The 27,638-nt window shown below is 43.0% G+C and overlaps 1 protein-coding gene across 7 annotated transcripts in view; it reads left to right on the top strand.

Moving 5' to 3' along the window:
- Positions 1 to 6,426: 6,426 nt before the first annotated feature.
- The window catches only part of dpyda.1 (dihydropyrimidine dehydrogenase a, tandem duplicate 1), a 157,482-nt gene continuing 136,270 nt past the window's right edge, over positions 6,427 to 27,638 (top strand). For 3 of the 7 annotated variants that reach the window (XM_048265812.1, XM_048265813.1, XM_048265814.1), the window contains exons 1-2: positions 6,427 to 7,071; positions 18,389 to 18,499. In XM_048265812.1, coding sequence (XP_048121769.1) covers positions 7,033 to 7,071; positions 18,389 to 18,499 — 150 coding nt within the window. In that variant the 5' untranslated portion in view covers positions 6,427 to 7,032. The remainder of the gene's footprint in view (positions 7,072 to 18,388; positions 18,500 to 27,638) is intronic. The other 4 variants (XR_007196075.1, XR_007196077.1, XR_007196076.1 and 1 more) reach the window with 2 other exon arrangements.

Here is a 27,638-nt window from a genome sequence, read left to right as displayed (position 1 = left end):
GAGCCAGGGACAAATACTAAAGAACTGGGAAATTAAGTTGCTGATCGATACTCTCAGTGAAGGAAGAAAAAAAGCCCCCAGTGGCTATTGGGAATGATTTGTCTAGCCAGGCGTCCAGCGAAACAATAGCGTTCAAATTAATGTGAGGTTAAAAGTGGCTAGCGTCTCGAATGACACCCCCTGTCTCCTGTTTGAACACTCTAAATGCAAAAGGGGCTATAACGGGTGGTGTGAATAAACAACCTTAGCTTGGCCTGCATTAGAATGCTTGCCTAACAAATTAAACGCCATTGGACCTTAGGATGCCTCTGTCAGGAGGAATCAATAAGCAATGTGTTTGGTGTGCAGGGCCATGCAAGTGCTGCCATTTAAAATCGCCCGTGTTTTTGCATGCGTTTGTCACAGGAGCTCGGAGTGAGCTCAATCCCAGGAAAACTAATTAAGTGGCCTGTCCAACTATGAGGGTGGTAAACTATGTGTTTGCTTCAGACAGGGTGATATTAATGTGATGAAAAGTCTACAGGGAGCATAAAACATAAGGTGGTGGATACATGATCGTTTGAAATAAATGGCAGATCACTGGAGTGTCCATAAATGTTTATACAGAGCATTGCAAAGACAATACCGGTAGTTCTGGAGATGTCCTCAGTGATAAGAGCTCTCAAGTTTTTTTTTTTATCCATTATTCTCGGTGCAATGTGCCATAAAATATGAAAATATTTATCAAGGCACTCTCCAAGCAACACCGCCTCATGATAGGGGTTTTGGCCGCGACGATAAGGACTCTTCAAAGTGTTAGTGAGCTGCATTTGCATTTTATGCTGTCTGAGATTTGACTGCTCTGGGACTAAGGGTGTGGACATCAATACAACATCTGGGCTTGGAGCTAAGAGCGGAAGATGCTATTTTACAGGTTCCATTAAGACAAGACAATAAGCCAGGTGATAAAATGTGTAACACCCCAACTGTCATTAGCTTGCTTCTCACATGTCTATTGTTATCAATGGTGCTAGAAAATGTGAGTGTCTGTCTGTATAGTGTTTTTTGGCAGAGTGTGACCCACATGTTTTAGGGTGATGCGTGTTGAGCAATCAGTTAGAATGGTCTGCTGGTTGACATTTTTCCAGTATAGGTGAACTGCATATGAAGTCCACATACCAATGTAACAGCTAAACAAAATGCTTTAAGTAGACTTTTTTATTCTCAGCAAAGGTTAAAATTGAAGTGTAGTAAAATAAATTTGTGTGCAATATGCAATTTTTGCTGTCAAAACAAGTGCTTATAGAATTACAGCAATCATAATATATATAATAAAAATATAATATATCCCAATATCTCTGGGCAGGGTTATTGTCCATTGCAGGTCTGCAAAATAATTCTGTATTGTTGTATGAATTCCCCTTAAAATAATAACCACGAGGCCCATCTACTCAGCTGTACACAAGCATCTGCTCTGAAGTCTCTGCTTTATCAGATATTTTTTAAAAACAACAGAACAAAGACAACATTCAACAATCACTCTAAACTACAGATTTAACCCCCCCTTCTCAGACACTCAGTACTCAAATCAGAAAGTATCTCTCTCTCTCTCTCTCTCTCTCTCTCTCTAGTGACATGGCGTTAATGATAACATTCATTTCCCTGTCTAAGGGAACTTGAAGAGGTACACACTGTTTTGTCCTAATAAATTAAAAAGACAAGAAGAGTAACAGAGTAGAGATAAAACAGGTCTACAAAGCAGATATAACAGGAAATACTATGGTCATAGAAAAAGTCGTTTACAGCCTAGTGCACAAACAATAGTTTGCAAAACTATCTAAAACATTCCCAGTTGAGACTAATTTGCATTTTCATAAGAGTTACAGTCTATGGTAATTACCTTCATTTCATATCATCACCAATAACCATTGTTTATTTCTTTCAATAACACAAGAACACAGAATTTAACTTTAACCTCCGTAGTACAATTTTCTGTCCCCATAAAACATTAACTGCATTATCCGCCATGCGGCCAACAAAAGGAAGCACTCCAAGGAATCATTGTGTGCTGATAATAAAAATGGGGGACTTCTAAAACATCAACATCAACATGCATAGAGGTATAACTATCACAGCAGCATTACCGGCACTGAGAAAAGTTGTCTTGCTGATGACCAAAGTGCACTAATATGTACAGAGTTTGTAGGCAACAATACATGTCTCAGTTCTGGTGGAAGTATGTGGACACCAGTCTTCCCTGGTCTGATCAGAAGGCAGGCACCTAATTATTGACTGAAAATTTACTTTTGTCCTTTTCCATAGCTTTGGGTTAGTTAGGCAATGTCAATTCAAGTACACTGCACAAATTTGTGAAACAAAACAAAAAAAAATCTCCCATGGAAGCATTCAGTAACATAGGCCTAATCGCTTTCATTAGACCTATAGACCTACAACACAAACTGATTTTGGGCTGCATTTTGTTTGAACAAAGCAGACTGTAAGAAGTTACTTATGTATGTAGTAAACAAAAAAGTGTTTGGAAAACACAAAATATGCTTAACATTTTCAGAAATAGCCACCATTTACCTTCATGACAACATTGCTGTAAGCGTCTTGTCTTGTTTTTACTTTTGTATTTAACGTGTACACGATGTTGCTTCCTGTTGACTGTTCACTTCCTGTGTCTTTTATCATGTGCTCCTTTGTTTACCCTTTCAAGCTTCTTATTTGTGTAACCCTGTCTATGCCCCTCACTTGAGTCTTGTTTTATTCCCTGATCATTGCCTTGTTCCTTTCCAACCTGTGCCTTGTTAAGCATAACTTATGGTTCTGCGTCGAGTAGTAGCTTTGCTGTTGCCTCTATGCGGTCGTGAAACTTTATCTACTCTGCAATGCCAACATAGTATAGATGTAACATATCAGCATGCAGGACCTTGGGTGGAAAGTGACAACTATAGCCTATTTAAAATTTCAGTTTTCCTCTGGAGTTATGCTATAAGCTATAAGCTAGGACGCAACCTTTTCAAATTTCCCTGGGCATCATCCGTTGCCTGACAGCGAAGGCACCAAACACATATAGACTGTGCACCCAAATTTCCATCCAGCTGATCTGATCTAGCACCTCTATGCCAATGTTGCTTCCAGCTGGCCTTGGTTTACTTTATGTGTCTTGTGCCATGTGCTCCTTTGTTTACCCTTACAGTATGTGCTTCTTAGGCCATGTCCACATGTAGCCGGGTATTTTTAAAAACTGATATTTTCTTATGTGTTTAGGCCTTTTGTCCACACGAAAACTCTTTTTCCAATCACTGGAAACAATTATTTTTACAAACTCTGGCCAAAGTGATTTTCAAAAGCTCTGTTTCAGTGTTTGCGTAGGGACAGGGAAAACCTGGGTGAATCTTGATTAAGTAATTGTCGACAACTACTCGATTAATCAATTAATCGCTGCATAATCGTTGCCGTTCTGTAAATCTGCATTTATCCAGACTTTGCTCAAGGGAATTACCAACAATTCATAGCGTTGTAATGTGAAAAACAGGAGGCGAGTTTCCACTGCAGGAAATTGGCCCCCTACCCAAGTAAAGGGGACAGGTACAGGACCGCCTCGCTATTCAGCCCTTTCAGCCCTTGTGTTTCCACTGTTTACAGGACCTTCAGGACCTACCATATGCAGCATTTTGTGGATCACGACGCTAATTAGATTAACTAAAATGGCATAGCAGCTGCAGCAAATACTCTCCACACTAATACACCTTTTCTAAATCTTTTATTAGCATTTTGTTTATGTGCAGAGACAGTAACCTAAACATTATTACTACCTAAATTAGTCTATCCACCTATCCAAAAATATCTGTGCTGGTTTTAAACATCAACATTTTTGCATCAGCTAAGCATATTTTATGCAAATACCTTCAAATGGAGTGAACTGAAGTCAATAGAGACCATAGGCTTCCTTTGAATAGCAAATGTTGCATTTTGTAGGTTTCATTTGTAATTATTATCACCTAATTGATAAATTAATATAGCATCTAAATTCTTACCATTTAAAGCCTATTTTTAGTGGACATTTGTTCATTAAGTGTAGGCTACCTCAACTCATCAAGCTATTAGCCTATTGTTTTATAATTAATATAGCTGATTGTAATTTAACTGATGTAAATTGCTGGGTTTAAAAAATGTGCTTGTTAGCTTCCACTCATGCCTCTTTCACATCTCACCTTTCAGGGCTGCACTGAAGTACCATACTGTGAGGCAGGGACTTGATTCAGCCCTGTAGAAGTTCCCCGAATGGTTCGTCTAATGGAAAACCAAACAAAAGGCCCCGGCCCCATAAAACTACGTTCCAGTTCCTGCAGTGGAAATGGCCCTAGGTTTACCCAAAGAAAGGCTTGAAGCTTGATCAAATGGAAACAGAAACCTGTTTGCAACATGTTCTTGGTGATGTCAATTTAACTGTAGATCACAGGCGCTGTCCCATCTCAACAGATGAACGTTTTTGAGGGTTCAGGGCTTAGCCCTTAGAGGGGATTTCAAGAATCAGCCACTGAGTTTTTGGATTGTGACATAAGGTTAGCTTAATGTTTTCAGGTCTCTGATTGGCCAACACCGCCATCTGTTTGATTTAACAGCAGTTTTTGTGCATTCCTGTGGACAGAATTATTTCAAAATATGAAGGAAGAAAAAAATATCTGTTTTATAAATTGCCTGCCTACATGTGGACAAGGCCTTATTGTGGTATCCCTACTCCTACGCCTTGTTAGTCTCGTTAAGCCAGTGCAGGGCTATCTGAACCCTTTTGATTCCTAATTAGTCTTTGTTTGTATGTACATGTTTGCAGAGCACACTGATCATTGCTGCTGCTCATTTTTTAGAATGTAGAAAAAAGTGAACAGAAGTGAACTGAATGAAATGAGACGATCCAAACTTTCGAACTAAAGTTTGTGTCCTGTTAAAAAAATATATATATATATTTCAATTTAAGGGGGGAAGATCCCTCAATTTATACCAGTGGTCAAGATGTAACCGAAATTTGAGACAATTCCCTGACACACACGATTAGGCTTTCTGGGATTATTTTGGACCTCACTATCTGTTCTTTTGATTTGGAGAAGCAGAGGTTCCAAAAAAGTATTTATTTGTATTGATCTACTTTTCTTTTTCCACCACAACCAATGACTCAGATTCTGTCTGGGAACTGGCAGTGGACTGCTGAATCACCAGGTTCTTTTCTCAAATGATTTGCAGAGTCAATAAAGTGAGAAAGGACGTAGGCTATAGGAGTTTTAATTTTGTGGAAGACTAACCGTTTTAGTACGGAGCCCTAGAGGGGTCATCGCAAAATGTTTTGCATGTTGAGAGAATGTGCGCTCGTTTTACTACATTGTGCGCTCGTTTTACTAAATTGTGCTCTTGTTTAACTAAATTGTGCCCTCGTTTAACTATATTTTGCACTCGTTTTACTAAATTGTGCGCTCGGTTTACTAAATCGTGTGCACAATTTACTATATTGTGCTCTCGTTTTACTATAGTGTGAGCTCATTTTACTAAATTGAGCTCTCATTTTAAGCATAGTAAAACGAGGGCACAATTTATTAAACGAGTGCACTATTTACTAAAACGAGCGCACGATTTACTAAAACGAGGGCACGATTTATTAAAACGAGAGCACAATTTGTGAACATGGTTATAGAACATTGTGTGCACGATCTACTTAAACGTGGCCACGATTTGTAAAACGTGCACTCAATATTGTCTTGACACATGTAAACATGAGCACGTTATAGTATATTCGAGATCTCATCTACTAAAACGCACCCACGAATAATTAAAACGTGGGCTCGAAGAAATTAAATTGTGTGCACAAAAACATAGTGTGCTGTCAAGGGGTATCCCCGGGAATGACGTGGGGAGGTGTGTCGATTGTAGTGACCTAGAGGGAATCTCATTGATTGCCGTGCACCTGGACCATGGCTGGCGATTGACACCACAGTGCCCCTGCTACAAAGAGTAGAAGTCCGCTATAAACCATGACGACCTAAAGTCTTTAATTAGCTGCCTACGGTTATCATCACATTACCAACATGAACTGTTACAGACAGCTGTAGGCCTAGTCCATGTCAAGGTAACACGAAGTTGCCACCACAGCACAGCGAGCGGTGAGAAAATGTCGGGAATTACTAAATGTGAGCACGAAATACATATTTCGAGAGCTCAATTTAGGCCTACAACAGGGTCACGTTGTATTAATTCGAAGGCTCAATTAAAGGAAAACGTGCTCACGTTTTATTAATTCGAGGGCTTAATTAAAGGAAAACGTGCTCACAAATTATCACCACCAGAACAAATATCACTTAAAGTGAGCTCTCCCGGGCTCCGTAGTTTTGGTGACAATGAATACACGAAAGAATAAATGAAATGTGATCTAGTGATTGGTGGTTCAATGTGTCATGAGTGAGGAAGTAAACCGACGCAATATTTATGAGAACTGAATTTCTAATAGTCTATGCTGAGCTAGGATGTTATCTGGCGAGACACACAGAAGAAAGGCTGCAATGCTTTAAAAACGTCCCTTCAGATGCGCAAGCAATTTGATTCACGGAGCATGAAACTGTAGTGCTGTGTTTAACCGATTAATACGCGCAGGTTGCAGGCACAGGAAAACATCCCAGTGCTTAAGTACCACGCCCATGCAGCGGAGTAAAGTTCTCAATCCAACCCCTAAACTTTTGTACAGCCTGTATCGGAATCTACCTTCACCACAGCTTGCCACTATCAATCGAAGCAACTTTGCAGCAGATTTCGAGGGTTACGCCGTGAATCTAGACTTCTGTCGCGGCTGACATTTTGCTCACCTGCAAGGAGTTCTTGGAAAACACCACGCATTTCTTGGGAATGTGTAAATTGTGGACGAATAAGTCTTCCTAAACTGTGATTGCGAGTCATCTGGACATCAAACAAGTCACTTGGAAGATACGCAATTTTGTCATATTTTTTGTATCATATTTTTTCTCAGTTTTAAAATAACCACAACAATTCCTCGAGCACGGCAGTATGGCTAGATTGCTGAGCAAGGATATCCCGGATATTGAGGTATACCTTCAGCTTCCTATTCTCGTGTATGCCTTATTTATCAACATGACTCAGAGCCTCCTACGATGCTCTTACATGTCACTGTTTGCTGACACAATTGCTGAGCTCCGTGTTTCACATAGTGACAGTTTGCGTTAGGGGTAGGCTATTTTAAACGGTTGTCAACAGCTGTTGGTTTCTAATGTTTACGAACAGCAATTCTGTCATTCACTGAATTACGCAGTTTGGCACATGGTTTTTAACAGCTACTAGCAGCACCATCTTGTTTTAGCAATCCTCGCATGCGCACCAAAACATTTACGCCACCGCAGATTTACTGCGTGAGAAGTTTCACTTTTGTTGCCAGAATTTATGACCCTACAATTGGCTTAGTGTTTTCTAATCAACGCATGGTTTACCATCATGTAAGGGCATAGTTGTAGACTATGTATTGTAGGTCAACAAGTTATTAAGGTATGCGTTGGTGCAGGTTTTCCTCATAATAATGAAGTGAACAGGTAGCTTAGGCTATATTAATTTGAAATAGAACACAATTAATCACTTGCAGACCCTCCAGAAATTAAATACACAAATTAATGAAACATGCATAGAGAAAATTAAACTTTGACTGTCAGCACTGCAGCTTTCACGGAATTCCTTGCAGTTCATATGCAGGCATATGCATATTAACGTTAACATGGAAGAAAGTATTTCTCTTGTTATTTCTCTTGTTATTTTAATTATTGTTTCAGTAAGGTTTATATGTACATGCTGTTCGGTAATGCAAGCCACCAGGGTACAGCTAGTTCAGGGGAGTAGAGGAGCGCATGTGACTGGAGTGCATGTGACCCCCTGCAGCTAGTCAGGAGCCTCTGAAAATGGATTGGTTGGACAGCCTTTAATGCACAGTGTCTGTGACTTAAGTACAAATCTCCTTCAGCTCTGATAAACGACTTATCAGTACTATTTTGTTTTGTCTGATTGCACTACTGTGCATTAGATTAGTGGATCCATTCAGCAATGGCCTTTGTCATGACTTGGCAAATATACAGCCTGTTATGTTTTGGTGTCTTGCCGAAATATTCTTGGAATGTAGTACTACCCTTAGTCAGAGTTGTGTTTGGCAAGTGGCTTTAGTCAATGGAAAGCACATACTAGGAGGGTGAAGGTCTGTGCTTATGCTGTTTGACCAGTCAAACAGTAACAGATGCTGTATTGTTTTAAGGCCTTATTTCCAATATACCCCAGGTTAAGACAATAATCCTTCTCCGCTGGCTCGAATAGGCCTGCAGTATGTTGCAAAACTTGTTTTTCCCCCATTATATAGGTCTTATGGACTCACAAAACAAGAGTCTTGGCTTTAACAGTAACAAAAAGGAATCATACAAACACATCAAACATTTTGTGAAACATCAAATACCAAGCAAGATTGTAATTTCCAGACTTGCATAAGAGTACAATATTATAAACATGTTTCAAAGTGTGTTTTGGATGCATCAAGGCCCAGGACTTGTTTTAAATTTTATTATAGCCTTTTATCTCACCGCTATACAGCGTTCTTTTCAAATCATTTGAAAAGTCAGCATCTACCTTTAGATCTGACACTTGCTTTTAGAATAACTAGATTTGCAGTCCACTTACTGAAAATCATGGCGCTTGGCTTTTTGCAGAGTTCACCCAGGACTTAATGGTATTTGTCTCATGGCAAATGTCTTAAACATCAAGCGTTTGTGCCAGGTCCTCAGGATACCCACAGGTTAAATAGCTCGGAGCTGGGCTCTGATTGGTCTGCCATGCGTGCCTCGTGCAACCTTTAAAGAGAACAGACAGAGACAAGTCAGGACTTTCATTAGCGTCTTCTATCTGGGAGTAATGACAACAGTGATGCGACCTTCGCCATGGCGGTGCACTTAAGGCACCAGTCTAAATGACTCCCGTCTGCCAATGAAAATGGCTTTTCTAAATCTCATAATAATTGCCATCTCTGGAGCAATTAAATCCTCCATTTTTCCCCCCTGCTCCCTCTATCCTGTCAGATGTCTTATTTTAATATCCAGTGCTTTTCTGAAAGCGCTAAATGTGGGAGCCTTTTGTGTGTGTGTGTGTGTAGATTAATTAAAATCCTCCAGGATCGCCATTAGGATTCATTAAAAAAACCCACAGCAATACAGCATTCAAACAAAGAGGTATGACTTTTATGGCAGAGCCCAGCACCTCCATGCGCCCCCTCTCTCAGCAGACATCTGGAATGCTGACAGGGGACTGCTCCAAAATAAAATGGAAATAAAATATTATGGAAATGTTTGGCTACTCAAAAAGGCTTGCCTCTAATGGCTGTTGTTTTCGCCAGGGCTGCCACTACCCTTGCCCTAGTTAACACTGCAACTGGCAGTGATTTGATGTAAAAAAATGTGAATGATTTTGATTGTACTTCTATTTTTTTTTTGTCGTTGTCGTCAATTACTATGCAGAGAAACACCTGCAGTTGGATCTGATTCATAGGAGAAAAAAAAAAACAATGCAACAAAGTTCTTTTTATGATGTAGTCTATCAAGAATATTTTTCCTGTTTGAAATACCATCTAATCACTAATTTTCTAGTTTGTCATTTTTTCTTGGCCATTTTGGTCACATTTAACCCAGCAGCATTGAACAGTAAATATGTAGAGAGCGTATTCTCTCTGCTTGTCCCTCCCCACCTGGCACAGACTGAGGGCCTTGGCTGGGTTTCAAGTGCACCCAGGGAGGCAAAAACCAGCATGCATGTGCTGCAAAACACACACACATACACACAAGCACACACGCACACACAAACACACACACACACACACACACACACACACACACACACACACACATGCTTAGACACAAACAAACAAACAAACACACACTCACAAACACATATACGCACAAGCACACACACACACACACACACACACACACACACACACACATGCTCAGACACACAAACAAACAAACACACACTCACAAACACACACACACACACACAGAGAGAGACACAAAAAACACACACAAACTTGTGGACCAGTAATTGCACTCCAGGCAAAAAGTTGGGTCAGATTGCTCTTTTAATCAATCAACAAAACAGTGATGATCCCAGGGCTTGTCAAGGAGAGGCTGCAGAATGAAGACGCTGGTGTATGTTTGTGTGTGTAAACATATGTGAGAATGAGTACATTTGTGTGTGTGTGTGTGTGAGAGAGAGAGAGTATTTTAAGTGTGTATTTTAGCTCAGCCTTGCTGAAACTGTGTCCTCCACTGCACAATTTACTGCTGCCACCAGCGTCAGCAACAGCAGCAGCAGCAGCAGCAGCACCCGCACATCCCCCCAGGGAGGGGAGGTGGGAGAACACGCTCACCTGATCACATGTGACCCCCCTGTCTGGTGCAATCTCCGTCTGCAAGCTCAATCCCCTTGCAGGAGTTCATAGCCTGCAGGCCTCCAGGCGAAGCAGCTTGCTTACGCACTCCTAGAGCATGTGGCATATTGAACCTCGTTTTTTTCCCTTCCTTTTTTCTTTTTCTGCCCCCCACACACACACACACACTCTTTCCGTTGCGGTCACTGCTATTGTTTTTCCTCTCCTTTTGGCTCCCTTCATTCGCTGCGCCGCCGTGAGTGGATCAGGCTTCGGCCATCAAGCCTTGATTTCTTTACAGTTCATTTACCTTCTGCTTCTGTGCTAATTGTTTTCCGAGGCCCAACATGGCCGGGGACAGTTTCAAAGGCCACATAATGAGGCTTTGGCACATATCGCCCATTATGGAATTAAACCCCGGTTACAAAGCACGGGGTCTGTCTCAGCCATGCTCAGTGCACCCCAGCCTGCAACACCTTTTTGTTTTATCATTCTTGTATTTTGTCTTTCTTTTCTTTCTCCCCCTTTCTATTCCTTTATCTCGTTCTTTTTCTCGCTTCCTCTCCTTCTCTCTCATTCACTCTCTCCTATGCTCTGGACCCCTCCATTGTAGTCTAATGGCTTGAGAGAGGGACGGACGGCCTGACTGGCTGTGGTTTATTTGCTAGAATCTGAGCCTGACTAGTCAGGTGGATTTCTATCTGTGCCGGGAAGAGGCTGCAACTGATACATTCCCTGGGACTTAAATCTCTCTCTCTCTCTCTCTCTCGCACACACTTTCTCTTTCTTCTATCACTCTCTCTGTGATGCACTTGGATACATGGCAATGCAGATGGCTTGAACTGCTCTGTGCAAAGCTTGAAAATGAGCAACATTCCACATTTAGCTGCACCGTGCATGAACTCCTTCAAAACACGTTCAAGTCACCAAGCCAAAAAAACAAAACAAAAAAATGTTCAAGGCAGCGTCACATATCGTGTGAATACAAATAAACATTTCTTCCAACATTTGACAGCATAGTGTAGTCCATTATCTCCATTGTCTTGTTTTTGGAGGGGGTAAGAAATGTGGTTCAAGTTGTCTCTTGGTGCCATGCCAAATGTTCAGTCAGACCCAGGCTGGAGTGGTGGGGTTTCCAAAGGCCCACATGATTGGAGCAAGTCCAGTTGTGGATGGGAGCAGTGTGGCTCTTAAATGTTTTATAGCCCTTCTCTGATTGGACGATGGCAGGCTGTCAGGCTCAGGTTACCCGTTATGGAGCTGTTTCAGCTGTGCACTTTGGGGAAGAAACACGGCAGCCTGGGGAATGCTGGTCCACCTCTCTGCTGGCCCTCTGTATATGATCTCTGCCTTGTCCACAGTGGTCCTGGCACACATAACAGAGAATGTGGGTTATAAAAGGAGCCATACTGTGTCCAGAAGAACAGGCTGCAGAGAGGATGGACATTTCATTGATAACAGGAGGTTGTACATTCTTGTCTTGTACATTCCTCTGTGCCAATGCCCAGCAGTAATCTCCTCTAGGCTGATATATAAATGGTGCTCTTGGTATTTTATAATATAAGAGTGCATAGAATCACTAGGGATAACACTCAATTCTTTCTGTAGGGTTAGCTTAATGGCATGCGTTCTGTCTCATGTTATACATTGGAGTTCTGCTGATTGCTGAGGAGAAACAGAGTCAACGTGATACAAATGTTTACTGTTGTTGTAATTCAATAGTCAATGATTCGATTAAAGGCTGGTGCTCTTATTTAAGGGGCCATGCATGTTTGTGAATCGCAGTGCTTCTCTGCTTTGTATCTGGCTTTCTGGTGTACCCTCTTTACAAGATAGCTTTCAATTGCGTTAAACATAACGACTGTAAAATGTATGATGGTTTTAATTTTGGAGTAGGATTCGAATAAATGATTAAACAGAAACGAATAATGATTAATTATGAGGATAAAACAATGTAAATATGTAATGCTCCACACGCCAGGCTAGAATAGAAAGCTGTGTAGCATTATCCTGAATTAATCAGAAGCTGCATGCAGTAAGGTCAGCAGTAATCAACTGATAATTAACTAACACAGAAGGCCACATATTGTATATTTATAAGCACATTTTCATAGTTACACAGCAGTAATTAGCCATCGTTAATTACTGCGGCCATCATCCGTTTCCGCAGTCCCTTTGCTCGGAATAGGCTGCTATATTTTGTCTGTTTATGCTGACATGTCATTGTCCAGCAGAATTGTGAAATTGCAGATACTGAAGGAAGTGAAACGTCTTGGTGCTACTCCAGTCTGAAATGAAAGCTGAGTGCAGTGCAGTTTTATTTTTGATCGTAGCTGTGATTACCGAGAACTGCCGGATAGCACCGTTCAGCCTGCTAGAGGGAGGAGGAGCAGCGTGACACCTCAGGGATCTGTGTCCCCCCCCACCTGCGCCATTTCTCATCATATTGGCGCCCGCACGCGTGATACTCGCCGCTCGCGCTTAATATTACTGACCCCTGACTGCCTTATTTCACTAACGCCTGATCAATATGTGGAAATTCCTGTATTGATCGGAGCCCAAGATGGAGCGTGCGTGGCCAAAGAGTGCCTGCTCACGCTACCCCACCCAAGTCTCCGCTCCTTGTGTCAGAACAGTAAATAATTCTTCATTTAGCATCTAGGGTGGGGTGGGGATACCTGGCCCTGCACAGGAAAGAGTTAAGTTTTTTCACGGAGGCTGCTCCACCTTCCTCGCATACTAAGTTCGGCATTGTGCCGTGCATCACTAAGTCCTGGGAGGTCTGTCTTTTTCCCTGAGATGAGGAAGGTCAAGGTAATTTATTGCACAATATGGTGCTTCTATTGATTAGACAGGGAAAGGGCAAGCCTAGCTGCCTCTCTAATAGCCATATGAATGTTTTAAGCACATGTTTCCGCCCTTGTAGAGTGGTACGGAAAAACAGGCGCCAGACTATTGTAAATGCCTATCATTACCATAAAGGCTGTTAAGAATGTAGAGCTGCTCATGACGCTGACCACTCGGCGACTCTGCCACTGACCTGGCTTGCTGGAGAGGTGTGTACTGACGTGTGATTACATGCACTGCCGCCCAGCAAGTACTCCCTCTGGTGTCTGAAAATGTATGCATGTCAATGTACACGTTTTAACACGCACACATCACCCACTCTACCGACTCTCAGTCTCTCTCTACCTTCCTCTCTCAGTTTCTCTCTCTCTCTCTCTCTCTCTCTCTCTCTCTCTCTCCCCTCCTTTTGCTCCAGACTCTTTCCCTAGTTGTCTCTCGTTCTCTTCCAGGCCTCAGCCTCCCGTTAATTAACGCTTGGAGCTGAATTTGATTTGCCATTTCCCCTTGTCCGTCATACATTCCCCCCCTATCTGATTTCCTCACAGGGGCAGGGCTTTGCATACTTTGGCCGCACCAGAGGCCGGCGAGGGTATTGATCTCCCATCTGCCCGGTCCTGTGTGATCAGCTGAGAGTGATAGAGGCAGACGTCGCGGCTCCTGCCAGAGCCAACCAGAGCGCACAGATGGACTCTGTGAAGAGAAAGAGAGGAAGGGAGGAATGGGAGGGAGGAGAGAGAGAGAGAGAGAGAGAGAGAGAGAGAGAGAGAGAGAGAGAGAGAGAGAGAGAGAGAAGCAGCGGGAGGAAAAGGGGGGAAAACAGGAAGGGAGAGGTGGAGAAAGGGAAAGGAGGCAGAAGGGTGGGGGCAGAAGGGTGGGGGCAGGCAGTAGCGCTGCGTTTTACTAGCCAAAAAGGTCAGACAAACAACAGGGACGTTCAGCTGTTGTTCTGCTTTTAAAATGTTGTTTGATAATCTCCTCCCTCCTCCGCCTTTGCACTTCCTCTTTCTGGGGGAAGCAGGATCCTGGAGTCCCTCCCCACCCGAGAACGCTTCACCCAGGGTGGATGGAGTGCGTCTGTGGCATTTACCGTCTGAAAGGGGAAGTGATACAGACACGACACACATGCTGGAAAACACACACACACCCTTACACTACACCCACACACGCACACACAACCACACCCGCCTACACGCTTACACACACACTCTTACACTACACACACACACACAGACACACACACACACACACACAAACACACACACTTGCACAATACCCACACATAGACAGACACACACAAAACAGCCAAACATGCATAAACACAAACCTTAGCCAGCTCGACACAAAGTGCGTGGTGAAGAGAGAAGGGCTCTCCAGTTGTTTTCATGCACTATTCATAGGCTGATTAGTTATGCCACGATTAAATTGTGCTCCATGGGCAAGAGGTTGTTTTAAAATCACAAGTAGGCTTCACAGCACACAAGGCTATTATTGATTGTAATGTATGGATGAATGCCTCGTCTTGTGCACCGTATTGATCCCACTGGTTGAGCTTGAGCACAGTTTGACATCTCAGGGAAGACACCGTTTGTCTCCTGATAACATAAAATACAGTACAATAAAAGGCACTCTGTCATGTTCCACAGTAGTAATCTTGTGATGGCCGTGGCCAAATGTGGATTTTTATCATATGTGACAACAAGCCGTACTTGAAATTTAAATCGTTTATCAAACATTAAGACAAGACATTTTTTTTCCATGACTGCCATCTGTCCAGGTTGTGTGCTAGCCACCTGTCTGCTGACCCATGGGTTAAGATTAGTGTCTGTGTTTTAGGGTTATTTTTATTCTGCCCAGAAACATTTTGTAGCAAGAGCAGATTAGACGCTGTCCAACATCATTAGCAGTTTCCCTGGCCAGGTTGCGGGATGGATCCGTTTCTCTTGTACATTTTCCACATGGGGAGAGATGGTCAATACGGGGCAGGGAAGGTGGCCGGGAAGTAATGAGGGAGGGTGCATGGAAGAGGAGGTCGAATGCAAATGAAGGCATGGCCCCTCCTCAAATTAATGTGTGTTCCAATTGTTGCATCATGTGTTTGACTTCTCAGACGGGCATATATTCGTTTATGTATAAAATGAAGCTCTAACAAATGCCTCAGGGATTTGAAATGATTGGTTCCTGCTGAATATAGAAAGGTGTTTTTTGCCTGATAGGTGATTGGTGGTTTAGAAAGGGCGGAACACATGTGGGTTCTTAAGAACACTGTAAACACGCCACCTGTACTTAATATTTATGTTGATTCCCCAATCAATCTGTTTGACCTTATAATGAGAACGACCCTGAAATGTTCATTTTAATTTAACGTTTAATAATTTTCTGCAGCTATTTATTTGATAGCGCCTTTTGTCACTGTGATTACCAGGCTTGTATTGTTTTAGATTCTAGCTTGCAATAACATTAATTATTAATGTAAGAGTTGTTTTTTTATGCATTTCTTTGGTTTTCCCCTCTGGGCAACACTGAGCTAATTATGTTTGTTTGTCTCTAATCTTTCTGCCCACCCCAAACAATCAGACATTGTGCCTTAGTAATGGCTAAAATAATGGAATCACATGAGAGGACCCTGGCCACTTAAAGGCTTCAGAAGGTGACAATAGAAAATTTGTTGTTTGCCGGTCTGCTGATTTATTTGACACATTACACGTTTATTTTTTTTATAATTGTTGAGCCCCCTGATGTTGAATAATTATCACAAGCACCACACAGGCACCTGCATAAAATCTGGACTGTGAGCCCATCAAAGTTCATCATCAGAACGGCTGGAATCAATGCTTCTCCAGCCTTGCGTGTCGTGTACGATCCCCACAAAAAAAACACACTAGTGTGACAGTCTTTTTTAACACACAATAAAACAAGATAGAGGTGTATTTTTTTTATTGTTTCAATATGTATCTCACACAGTGGGCTTGACGACATTTTATTAGGTGTGAAATTAAAAAATTAATAGGATGATGTCTGTGGCGCCGCGCAAAGTGGCGGATGTGTCATTTTGGCGCGAGCGGTTCTGGCGCCTGTCGCTCGGCGGGAGGGTAACAGGTTTGCCCGGCGTCAGCGTCAGCCTTTTAACACCGAGTGTCACAACGTGAAACAGGCTTTCATCTCGCTAGCCCGCGACAGCAGTGAAAGAACGTGGCTTTATGCGGTGGCACATTGCTGGCAGGACATTAATTGAGGTGGGATGGCAATGTTTGTCAGAAAAGAAAGCGCGAGGGGAGGAAAAAAAAGGGGGAAATGGGGAGGAAATATGAAAGAGAAAACACCTCAAAGTGACTCTCGGGGCAGATACAGCTGGTGGAAGTCAAATTATCTGTTTTTGGCAGCGCGCTTGTTCGAAATGGCACGGGTTAAAAATACATTCATGCCAGCGATGTCGGAGCCTGGTGCAAAGCCACAGGGAATAGTAAAACAGAGGTATGCCACACGCGCTCTGTGACTTTTCATGTTCAGCAGCGGCATCAAAGTCAACCCACAAGATATGACACATGTACTCACAAGGTGCTTGGCTCCATCCCCTCTGAGGTGGCAGACACATGATTTTTTTACTATGGATGTCTTATGTATATGTCTGGATTTATGTCTATGCCTGCTTGTAGCCTGTGTGTGTGTGTGTGTGTGTGTGTGTGTGTGTGTGTGTGGGGGGAGATATTTTTAAGTGTGGATTATTCTGTTTGTGTGTGTGTGTGCGGGTGAATTAACCTGTACTGTATGTCCTATGTATAGCTGTCTGCATGTCTTTCTGCATGTCTGTCTGTCTAGTGTGTGTGTGTGTGTGTGTGTGTGTGTACAGTACATCTGTATGAGTACATAGATAAACAGTGCGTGGCTGATGTGGGTGCTGGAGCGTGGCTGCAGTGGTGGAGGAGGAGGAGGAGGAGGAGGAGGAGTGGAGAGGTGAGGTGAGGTGAGGTGAGGTGGAGTGGCAGCGGTACAGTGGAGAGCGACATGATTACAGATTCATTTAAATACTAGCCCAGTGGAGCAGCAGGTCTGAGGCTGAGGAGAAGGGGCAACGCTGATTATAATGGAGGGTTATGAGAGAGAGAGAGAGAGAGAGAGAGAGAGAGAGGGTATTGTAGCTGTTCAATCCACAACTGCCGTCTACTTTGTTCATGTGTTTGTATATCTTTGAGTGGCATTGGAGGAAACCCGAAAAGTGGAAATTCTCCTGTTTGACCACCTCGGGAAGTACTCAGTGGAGAGAGAGAGAGAGGGGGGGTAGTAGAGTAAGGGAGAATGCACCTGACGACTGTCATAACGTTTTGGGGGAAAAAAAATACAGTCTAATTCAGATGTGCTTTTAAAATGTAATTTATTCATAGGTTTAAGCCTCTTATCGTCTTGTGGGGTGTCAAGGCTTGGTAATAGCACTGTAGATTCCCATTGAGTGGTGTTGAAGGATTTTTTTCTTTGGGGGGAGACTATTTACTTGCACAATACACAAGAGTACTTTTTTTTCTGCTACTGCCAACTGTGCTTGCTGGTAGCACATTAACAGACATTTATGTTGTCGGTTTGTATATGCTTGAAGGACCAGTGCTAAGAACACCCCAGGAATGAAAAGAAGATTTTATGTCATTGTCTTACATTGAAATGAGTGTCTGGTATTTCCATCGTTCACCTTGATGAAGCACAGCTGTTGTGTTCCAAATTTTTCTGATGTTACAAAACGCTTGTGCACACACAGAGCCTGTGTGAGGAGGGCAGAAATATCTTTTTTGTGCGAGAGTGGTAGAGGGAGAGGAGGATGTTATTTACTTTGGCAAAAACATTCTGGCAAGTGCTTCTCAGTAGCCTCAAATGTCCTTTGAACTTTGAACTGTGATTCTTTGTGTTGTCAGCAGCAGGCTTTGCCTGTTGCATTTGAATGTTTGCACCCATAATGTGCATATAAACACACACACACACACACACACACAATGTGTTGTAAATTCAAAAATATCAGTGAATTGCATATATTTATGATATCTATTGGATTTAAGAGATGTTTTTTCTGAAGTACCCCCTCTCTTTCTCTCTTCCCCTGTTCCCCTCCCCCTCTGGCCGTGTCTGCAGAGTATTCTGGCCCTGAACCCGCGGGTGAAGACCCATGCTGCGGTCCACTCCACGGCCGCCAAGCAAGCTGAGAAGAAACACTGGAAGAGGAACCCAGAGAAGGGGTGTGACGTGAGTGCTCTCCATGCTCGTCTCTATCAACACACACACACACACACACTCATGCAGGTTGTGGAGACAGTGCTTTCCTCACCCTTATCACCTCTCACTAGACACACACACACACACACACACACACGTGTGGCCTCACATAAACCCTGTCCTGGCCAGACAGCAGGCTGCCACCAGTAGGGACCTTGTCCCCTTGTCTTACATAAGATGTTGTAGTGTTTGTGACGCCCTGCCTGCTGAGGTTATCTGAGGTGCCTGGCTCTGTGCCTCAGCCTGAGCCTGAGCTCTGCCTTGTTTCTCTAGAGAGGACCTCAGCTGCTTGTCTCTACAAGAAAGATATAAAGCCACAGAAAAGCCACACATACAGTAAGACTTTACACCTACTTCACACATATTTGCTAGTGTACATATGACATGTACACTAATGTATATGTACACACACAGTCCACATTCAGACAAGTGAGGGATGCTCTGTGCCGACAGAGAAAAGACTCACACACACATACAAGAGGCTTGTCTACAGTATTTACATACACTTAACTAACTCACTTATTACTTACTCATTAACAACAGGAGCACACATCAAATTGCCTTTTACTGTAGACTCAAAGTCAGTGAGTCACAACCCAGCATTATCTAGCAGGCAAGTGAGATCATAAACATTTGAGACGATAAAGAGTGTGTGAGTCTCTCCCCTCCCCCCATCTCTCCCAGTGTTTGTGTATGTGTGTGTGTGTATGTGCCTCAGATTCGTTTAAATGTAATATAAAGGGTGAATGTAAATAACAGTTGTACAGTACATGCATCATATCATAGAGTGTGTGGTTGCACTGTATCAGAGACTATGCTTCTCTCTCTAAATCTCACAGGAAGGACAAGGGTGTAGACTGTTGTGCACAGCAAGATCTCTGACTCACCCCAAGTCCTAACGAAAAAAAAAATACTGCAGGGTTTTGATCAGGGAAGTGATCTCAGAATGTTGTCACTCCGTACGTCGAGTACCTGCAAAGAAGCATTTAGATGAACAGTAACTTTAAAACAGCATCATGCATTTTTAGAATGTTGTAACATTTTCCACGATCATCATCATTCAGATCAGTGCGGTAGTCTTCAAAAGTGGTTTGTACACTGCATCTAAATCTCACACTTCTCATCTGAAATGGTTCCATCTATGGGGGTGAGGAGTGTATGCGTGAAATAACCTGTACAAAAGTACACATATATCAGACTCCTTATCATGAACTAGAGAGAGGGACTTGAGCTGCTTCCAACACTAATACTTTGTCACTTTTGAGTCAGAAGAGTCTCCAAATATCTAAGCCTTCACTCGTGTTCTTCTTCCAGGGTGTTTCCATTAAGTTAGAAATTAGATGTATTGCACAAACATACACACTCAAATACACACTCCAACACACATGTACACTCTTTTAAATACACACTCCAGCACACATGTACACACTCAAATACACACTCCATTACACACGTACACACTCAAATACACACTCCCAACACACACGTACACACTCAAATACACACTCCAACACACATGTACAGTACACATTTAAATATCAAATACACACTCCAGCACACATATACACACACTCAGATGTACTCTTCCTCAGGCACACTTGCATACACCTACTAAACAGGTCAGCGAACCGGTAAGAGATTCACACATACACCCACCCACCTCTACACACAGCCTGTGCCAACACACACTAGCACACACACACACACACACACACACGCACACACGACACAACAAAACACAATTATCTTAGGATTCCAGAGACGTGCTGTCAAAGTTTTGAAAATATCTCTCAACCCCAGCATATGCATGTGTGTGTGTGTCTGTCTCTCTGTGAGTGTGTGTGTGTCTGTGAATGTGTCTGTCAGTGTGTGTCTAAGTTTTTTGGCAGGTGGCGAGGGTGCCTCGTCTGGCCTCTGAAGGCTAGCGAGAGTGCGAGTGAGAGTTTGTTTGATGTAGACACAGAACAAGATGGAGGCATTTTGTAGGAGAGATTATGGGCTTCCCTGCTGACTGCCTTGTTTGCTAAGCACAGCCCAGACAATTCATCACTCTAATCAATGGTGATGGATCAGGAAGCTAATTTAATTCATAAAAGCTCTATGGATTGAAGCATATGGCTGCGCACTCTCGCAAGGGGTATCGGGGAACGCCGCGGTCTCCAAAGTGCCTGGTTGTCATCGGTGGCTGAGTGGGTGTGCGCCAGCCCCAGTGTCTGGGTCCATCTCCAGATGTAGAGCACGGTGAAGGTGACCGATTCCAGAGGGACGGAGACACAAACACACACACACACACATGTATACACACACACACACACACACACACACACACATGTATACACACACACACACACACACACACACACACACACACACACACACACACACACACACATACACATGTATACACACACACACACACACACATACACATGTATACACACACACACACACACACACACACACATCCAAGACACACCACCATCATTCAAATGGAAATGGGGGGAAAGAGAGAAGCTAGGATTATGGACTCCTCCGTCTGCTCATGGCAGATTGTTCATTTTTTTGGGAATTTTTCATTTATTTATTCTTTTTGCACTCCCACCACACTCTTTTTTTTTTGTCTGTCGATTCACAAATTTACGCCAAAGGAGTTTTGTTTTTTCTCCTATATTGGTGCGACCTAACATGGTTTTGTTGTATTGATTGCACATAATAGATTTATTCTCTTCGTAAAGAGAAAGCAATGACCATTTTAGTGATCCTTAAAATAAGTTTTGCTAGACCCAGAAGCGCCATCATAATTGCTGGGTGGAATGGCCTCAGATGCTGCAGGGGCTGTAAACTGGGTTTTTATAGAGAATCCATGAGCAGTGAATGTCTGGATTTGAAATGAGGTTCCCCGGAAAAATATGGTGGCAAACGCACTATGAGCTGTTATCTCTCTCCTACCTTACTCCTCTTTCCCTCTCTTCACCTCTGTCACATTCACACACACATACACACACATGTATACACACACATGTATACAGACACACAGACACACACACGTACACACACACACACACGTCACACACGTAGACACACGTACACACACACACACATGTATACACACACACACACATACACACACACACATGTATACAGACACACACACACACACACACACACACACACACACGTATACAGACACACACGTACACACACACACACGTATACAGACACACACGTACACACACACACACACACACACACACACACACACACACACACACTCGTCCCTCCTGACAGGAATTCAGACTGTGGGGTTTCTTCTTCTTCTTCTTCTTCTTCTTCTTCTTCCTCTTCCTCCTCCTCTTCCTCCTCCTCTTCCTCTTCATCCTCTTCCTCCTCTTCTTCATCTTCCTCTTCTTCCTCCTCTTCCTCTTCCTCCTCTTCTTCATCTTCCTCTTCTTCCTCCTCTTCCTCTTCCTCCTCTTCTTCATCTTCATCTTCTTCCTCCTCTTCCTCTTCCTCATCTTCCTCATCTTCCTCCTCCTCTTCCTCTTCTTCCTCTTCTTCCTCTTCCTCTTCTTCATCTTCCTCCTCTTCCTCTTCCTCTTCCTCCTCCTCTTCTTCCTCTTCCTCTTCTTCCTCCCCTTCCTCTTCTTCCTCCTCTTCCTCCTCTTCTTCAGACTGTGGGGATAGTTTGTTTCTTCTTCTTCTGCGAACATTCCGTTGGGCTCAGTGAACTTGTCACAGTGAAGTATTCCTGCCACTTAAACTGTCGCCAAAGGCCGTCTTTCCATCTGCCTGACTTGTAGATATTACGCCGTTAACTAACTCCCTAACCCCCCACCCCACCCCTCAACACACACACACACACACACACACACACACCTCACTCTCTCACACACACACACACACACACACACACACACACACACACTCACTCACTCACTCACTCACTCTCACACACACACAGACACACACACAATTAGATAGATAGATAGATTGATACTTTATTGATCCCCAGGGGAAATTCAAGGTCTCAGCAGCATACAGACAACACAAACACATTCTTTAACAGCAGAAAGAGTAATTAAAGTATATAATATAAAAACACAACTAAGCAATAAGGACAGTAGAAGATAAAGAATATGCTAAATATACTAAAATACAAATTATACTAACTAACACTTAATCTAAATCAATTCTAAAAACAGTATCCACATAGTGGTGATTAATAAATCAGAGGCTTTGCAATGACTGAGGCAGGACTGAGCCTGTGATTCTCTGTGCATAGTAAGGTATGGTAAGGTGCTCTAAGGTGCTCTGTGTGAATGAGTGTCATGGTGGTAGTGCAATGGTGATAGTGGTCATGGTGATAGTGCAAATAATTAAGTCCAACAGTGCAACAATGCAGAAATAAAGTAAGTAAAGTCTATATATCTATATATTTAACTATTTAAAGAAAATGTATAAGTGTGGCCACAGTTCGGCTGTGGCATGGAGGGGGGGGATTATGCATATGTGCTAATATAGCACGCAAACAGTGAGGCATAAAGACAGTGGTAAAAGTGGCTAGTGGACAGACAGTATCCAAACATGAAGAGGGTGAAGAGGCAGACAGACTATGCAGAGAAGTCTATCTCTCCTCTTCCCTTAAGTGAGGCATTGAAAAGTTCAATGGCCCTGGGGACAAATGACTTTCTCAGTCTGTCTGTTGTGGAAGGCAGTGAGCGAAGTCTCCAGCTGATCAGGCTCTTTTGCTTTGCAATGGTGCTGTGGAGTGGGTGACACTCATTGTCCAAGATGTTGATCAGTTTGTTCAGGGTCCTTTTGTCAGATAGTGAAGTGATGCACTCCAGTTCAGCTCCCACTACAGAGCCAGCTTTCCTTACCAGCCTGTCAATTAAGCCCGCATCCTTCTTCCTTGTGCTTCCTCCCCCAACATACCACTGCATAGAAGAGGACGCTGGCAACAACAGACTGGTAGAACATCCTGAGGAGCTTACTGCACACATTGAAGGACCGCAGCCTCCTCAGGAAGTACAGCCTGCTCTGCCCTTTCTTGTAGAGTGCATCAGTGTTGGCTGACCAGTCCAGTTTATTGTCCAGGTGGAGACTCAGATACTTGTAGGTGCTAACCACCTCCACATTGACCCCATCAATGTGGACTGGTAGCAGAGTGGGCTTAGACCTCATGGAAATCCACCACCATCTCCTTGGTCTTTGAAGTGTTAAGTTGAAGATGATTGAGTTTGCACCATTGCACAAAGTCCTCCACCAGGCTCCTGTACTCCTCCTCCTGCCCGTTCCTGATACACCCCACAATTGCAGTATCATCAGAAAACTTCTGCATGTGGCATGACTCGGTGTTGTAGCAGAAGTCAGATGTGTACAGGGTGAACAGGACTGGAGAGAGCACAGTTCCCTGTGGGCTCGGTGCTGCAGATCACAGTGTCAGAGAGACAGTTCTTCAGTCTGACGAACTGTGGTCGCTCGGTCAGGTAATCTGTAATCCAGGTTACCAGGTGAGAGTCCACACCCACCACACTTATCCCTCTTGCCCAACAGGAATTAATCCTCTGGAAGAAGCCAGCACTTGAGGTAGACTGTTGTGAAGAGATGAGGAGGTGTGTGTGTGTGTGTGCAGTGGTGTAGTCTACATAGAACGCAGGTATACGCCGTATACCCACCTCAAAATTTTGGTTATTTCAGTATACCCACCTAAAATGTTCAGTATACCCACTTAAAATTCATTTTTCAATATTTAGGAAAACATGCCAGTGAATTTCGCTAGGTAGCCTTCCCCCCGACCCCGAGCTGCCAGGTTAAAGCAGCAGCACAGCAGCGTTCCAGGTTTTTAGGTGGGGAACGACAAGGATGGCCAGGCGCAAAGGACAGCAAGACCTTCGGAACTTTTTTAATAAGGTTGCCCGACCTGACGTTTCCGAAGGTAAGTTAAGAGTCAAAAACATCATTCACACTTTTTATGAGACTTGTATTGCTACCAAGTGACCCTTCTAGGTTGTTTAATTTGTGGACATAACACAGGCTAGTCATGCTGTAGTCTAGCTTTCGTTCTTCTCTCAATACTAGCAAGCTAACGCACTCTGATCCACGTTACCCTACTTAGTTTTAATTTCTGGACGTTTATTTATCTGGGATTCTTCTTTGGGATTCTTCTTTGGGAATAACTCCTAATCGCCATGTCTGTCTGTAAACAGTCTACATGATGTGTACTGTGGCTGTCTGGATTAAGTATCTATCATGAACTTTATTTACTAGCCAGAACCATGCTATCTCCATGGTATGCATGGATGGAGAGATATATTATCTGTACTTATGGGTAATAACATTATCTACCACACTGTTACTGCGATATAATGCCAGATGCAAAAACCTTTAGTGCATGTGATGAGTTTACAAAACAGGCTATATTTCTATTGACCAACATTTAAAAATCAGCTAATCTAATTTTGTTTGGGCTTGACTTGCTGTAGGCCTACTTGAAAGTAATATTTTTGATTGTCATATATGAAAATGCTTAAAAATGAAAGTTAAAATTGGCCTATTTTTGTCATAGCTTTCAGAGGGCTTTTCATCTGAACTCATATGAAACAGAGTTGTTCATTGTTTTCTCTAGACGGCAGTGGCAGTCAGCAACAAGGTGCAAGGGGAGCTGGAGGGGACACTGAGATGGTGGACCAGCAGGAGCAAGCAGGAACTTCAAGAGCTGGAGAGGGTATTTGATGATTATCCTGTACACACTACACGCCTTGCACGCACCATAGTAAGCAGCCCTGACCATCCCCTGAACCGGTTCTTCACCCTACTCCCATCTGGCCGCAGATACAGAGCCCTGGACTGGAAAAAAGATGCACTGTCCACCTATTTGCTTGTATGGTGTTGAGGAGGGAGGCAATTGGGGGGGGGGCTGTTATATGTTATATGTATGAGGCTGTGTACATCCTGCATGGAATGTAACAATGATATGCGTGAAAAAGAATATCCTTATAGGACAATAAAAGACTCTATACTATTTACTATTGGTTTTATCTTTCATTTATGAAATAAATTGACATGTCGAAGACACACAACCTGTCTCAAGATGTGATGGTGTTCTGCTGCTTTAAAACAATCACTCTGTTAGGCCTTGCTCTATGAGAGATGAGTACAAAGATTAAGTGCCACATAGAGTTCCATTGCCTTTGAGATACACAGCACACAGTCCACACAATGAAAGTGAATTCATGCTGTCCCTCACGCATGCAAGGGGCAGGTAAGTGCAAATCTGCGACCCCCACAAACATTTTTGTCCCTTAATATTGGTCCCGAGGGGTCGAGTCCCGACCCCTAGTTTGGTTACCACTGAGCCCATGACTGACCAAATATACAGTATGCCCACCTCAAAAAATTAGACTACACCACTGTGTGTGTGTGCGTGTGTGTGTGTGTGTGTGTTGTGTTTGTGTGGGTGGTGGTGGATGAGGGCAGGTAAAGGTGTTGTGTTAGTGTGTGTGTGTGTGTGTGTGGGTGGTGGTGGATGAGGGCAGGTAAAGGTGTTGTGTTAGTGTGTGTGTGTGTGTGTGGGTGGTGGTGGATGAGGGCAGGTAAAGGAAGAGGTATGCCGTGGAGGTGCCCTTGTTTTTGTTGGTAAATAACACGGCTGTTTACCGAAGCTTTGGGTTTTAATAATCTGCCTGCGGTGTGTAATCCTGTTTAATGAGCCTCCAGATTGTGTTATGATCCCCGGGCTTGGTGAAGGGCAGGTGGATCTACTTCACGCGGACACACCATGTTGTTATGATGCTGTCTTTTTTTCACCCTCCTTTCTTGTTTCGGTCGGGTAATGGTTCGAGGAGCGATTGTTTTTGAAGTGTAACACTCACTCGCGCAAGGAGAGATTCAGCTCGCTCTCTCTCTCTCTCTCTCTCTCTCTATCTCTCTATCTCTCTATCTATCTATCTTCAGTCTCTTTCTTGCTGTTCTGTGTCTCTTCTGTCCTGCGGAACAAGGGATGAAGGGAGTGTGTGCTGGAGCTTCCGCGTGTGATGGTGACTCCCTGTGATGGTGACTTCTGTACAGTGTGTGTCCTGTCTGTCCTTGCTAATAAGGCTTGTTGTTTGTCTATCTATCTATGTGTGTTTGCGTATGTGCGTGTGCGCTTGTGTGTTTATATTAGTGTGTGATAATGAGTGTGTTTGTGTAAGTGTGTTTGTGTGTGTGTGTGTCTGTGTGTGTGTGTGTCTATGTGTTAGGTGGAGGAGAGTGCTTCTGGGAGACTTATTGCACATCACAGCTAATTGCCTTAATGAGACGTGATGAAAGTAAGGAGGGGAAGTGTCTAAAAAAATAATAAAAAAAGGAGTAAAGCATGGGGAAAAAAGTAATAAGGGAAGCTTTTCTCAAATTGGTGAAATGGACTTTCATAATTCACACCAAGAACCAAGCCTTACCCAGTATAAGCCAGTGGGAATGGAGTCTTGTCAGAAAAATAGTTTCCACTTCTAGAAATCAATCATTGTGTCTTTAAAAGAAAAATACGCATTCGAACATTACGTTCATTAAGTGTATGAATCATAGTCAAATGAAAGCATTTGTGTCCCTGAATATTTTTTGGCTAATTGGCGTTAAGGCTCTTAGGCATAGGAATAACATTTTCCTACCAAATGAAATTGCCACCCAGAACGTGGGGAATGCTATTTGTCTGCATTCGGTTAGCAAATCTGATAATGTAATGCAATTTGTTGTTGACAAATGGGAAGCAAAAGCATGGAGAATTGAAGCAAATCATGTAAAGATGTTTTTTCCTCCTTTAACATTTATCTTTATGCTCCTGGGAGAAACTACTTTTAGGTTGTTTTCAGTGCATTACCATGGTGAGATTTTGTGGGCTCTGTGTGTTTATGTGCACTGCAAGTCCATATGGCAGTTTGTCACTGATGATTTGGGGGACAACTTCGGTTCCAATGTCATCTTTGGTCCCAATGTCATCTCTGAACCAACCAGAAATACATCATACAGAGTGTTGCCATTAAATATAGGCCTATAAAATAATCCTGTCCCCATAGACTATTATGGATGAGAGCACATTAGTAGTTTTGCCAGGTGTATGTGTCACTAT

The sequence above is a fragment of the Alosa alosa genome, chromosome 16, assembly GCF_017589495.1.
Source record: "Alosa alosa isolate M-15738 ecotype Scorff River chromosome 16, AALO_Geno_1.1, whole genome shotgun sequence".
Lineage (NCBI taxonomy): Eukaryota > Metazoa > Chordata > Actinopteri > Clupeiformes > Clupeidae > Alosa > Alosa alosa.
This window is presented reverse-complemented; position numbering and strand designations above follow the sequence as displayed.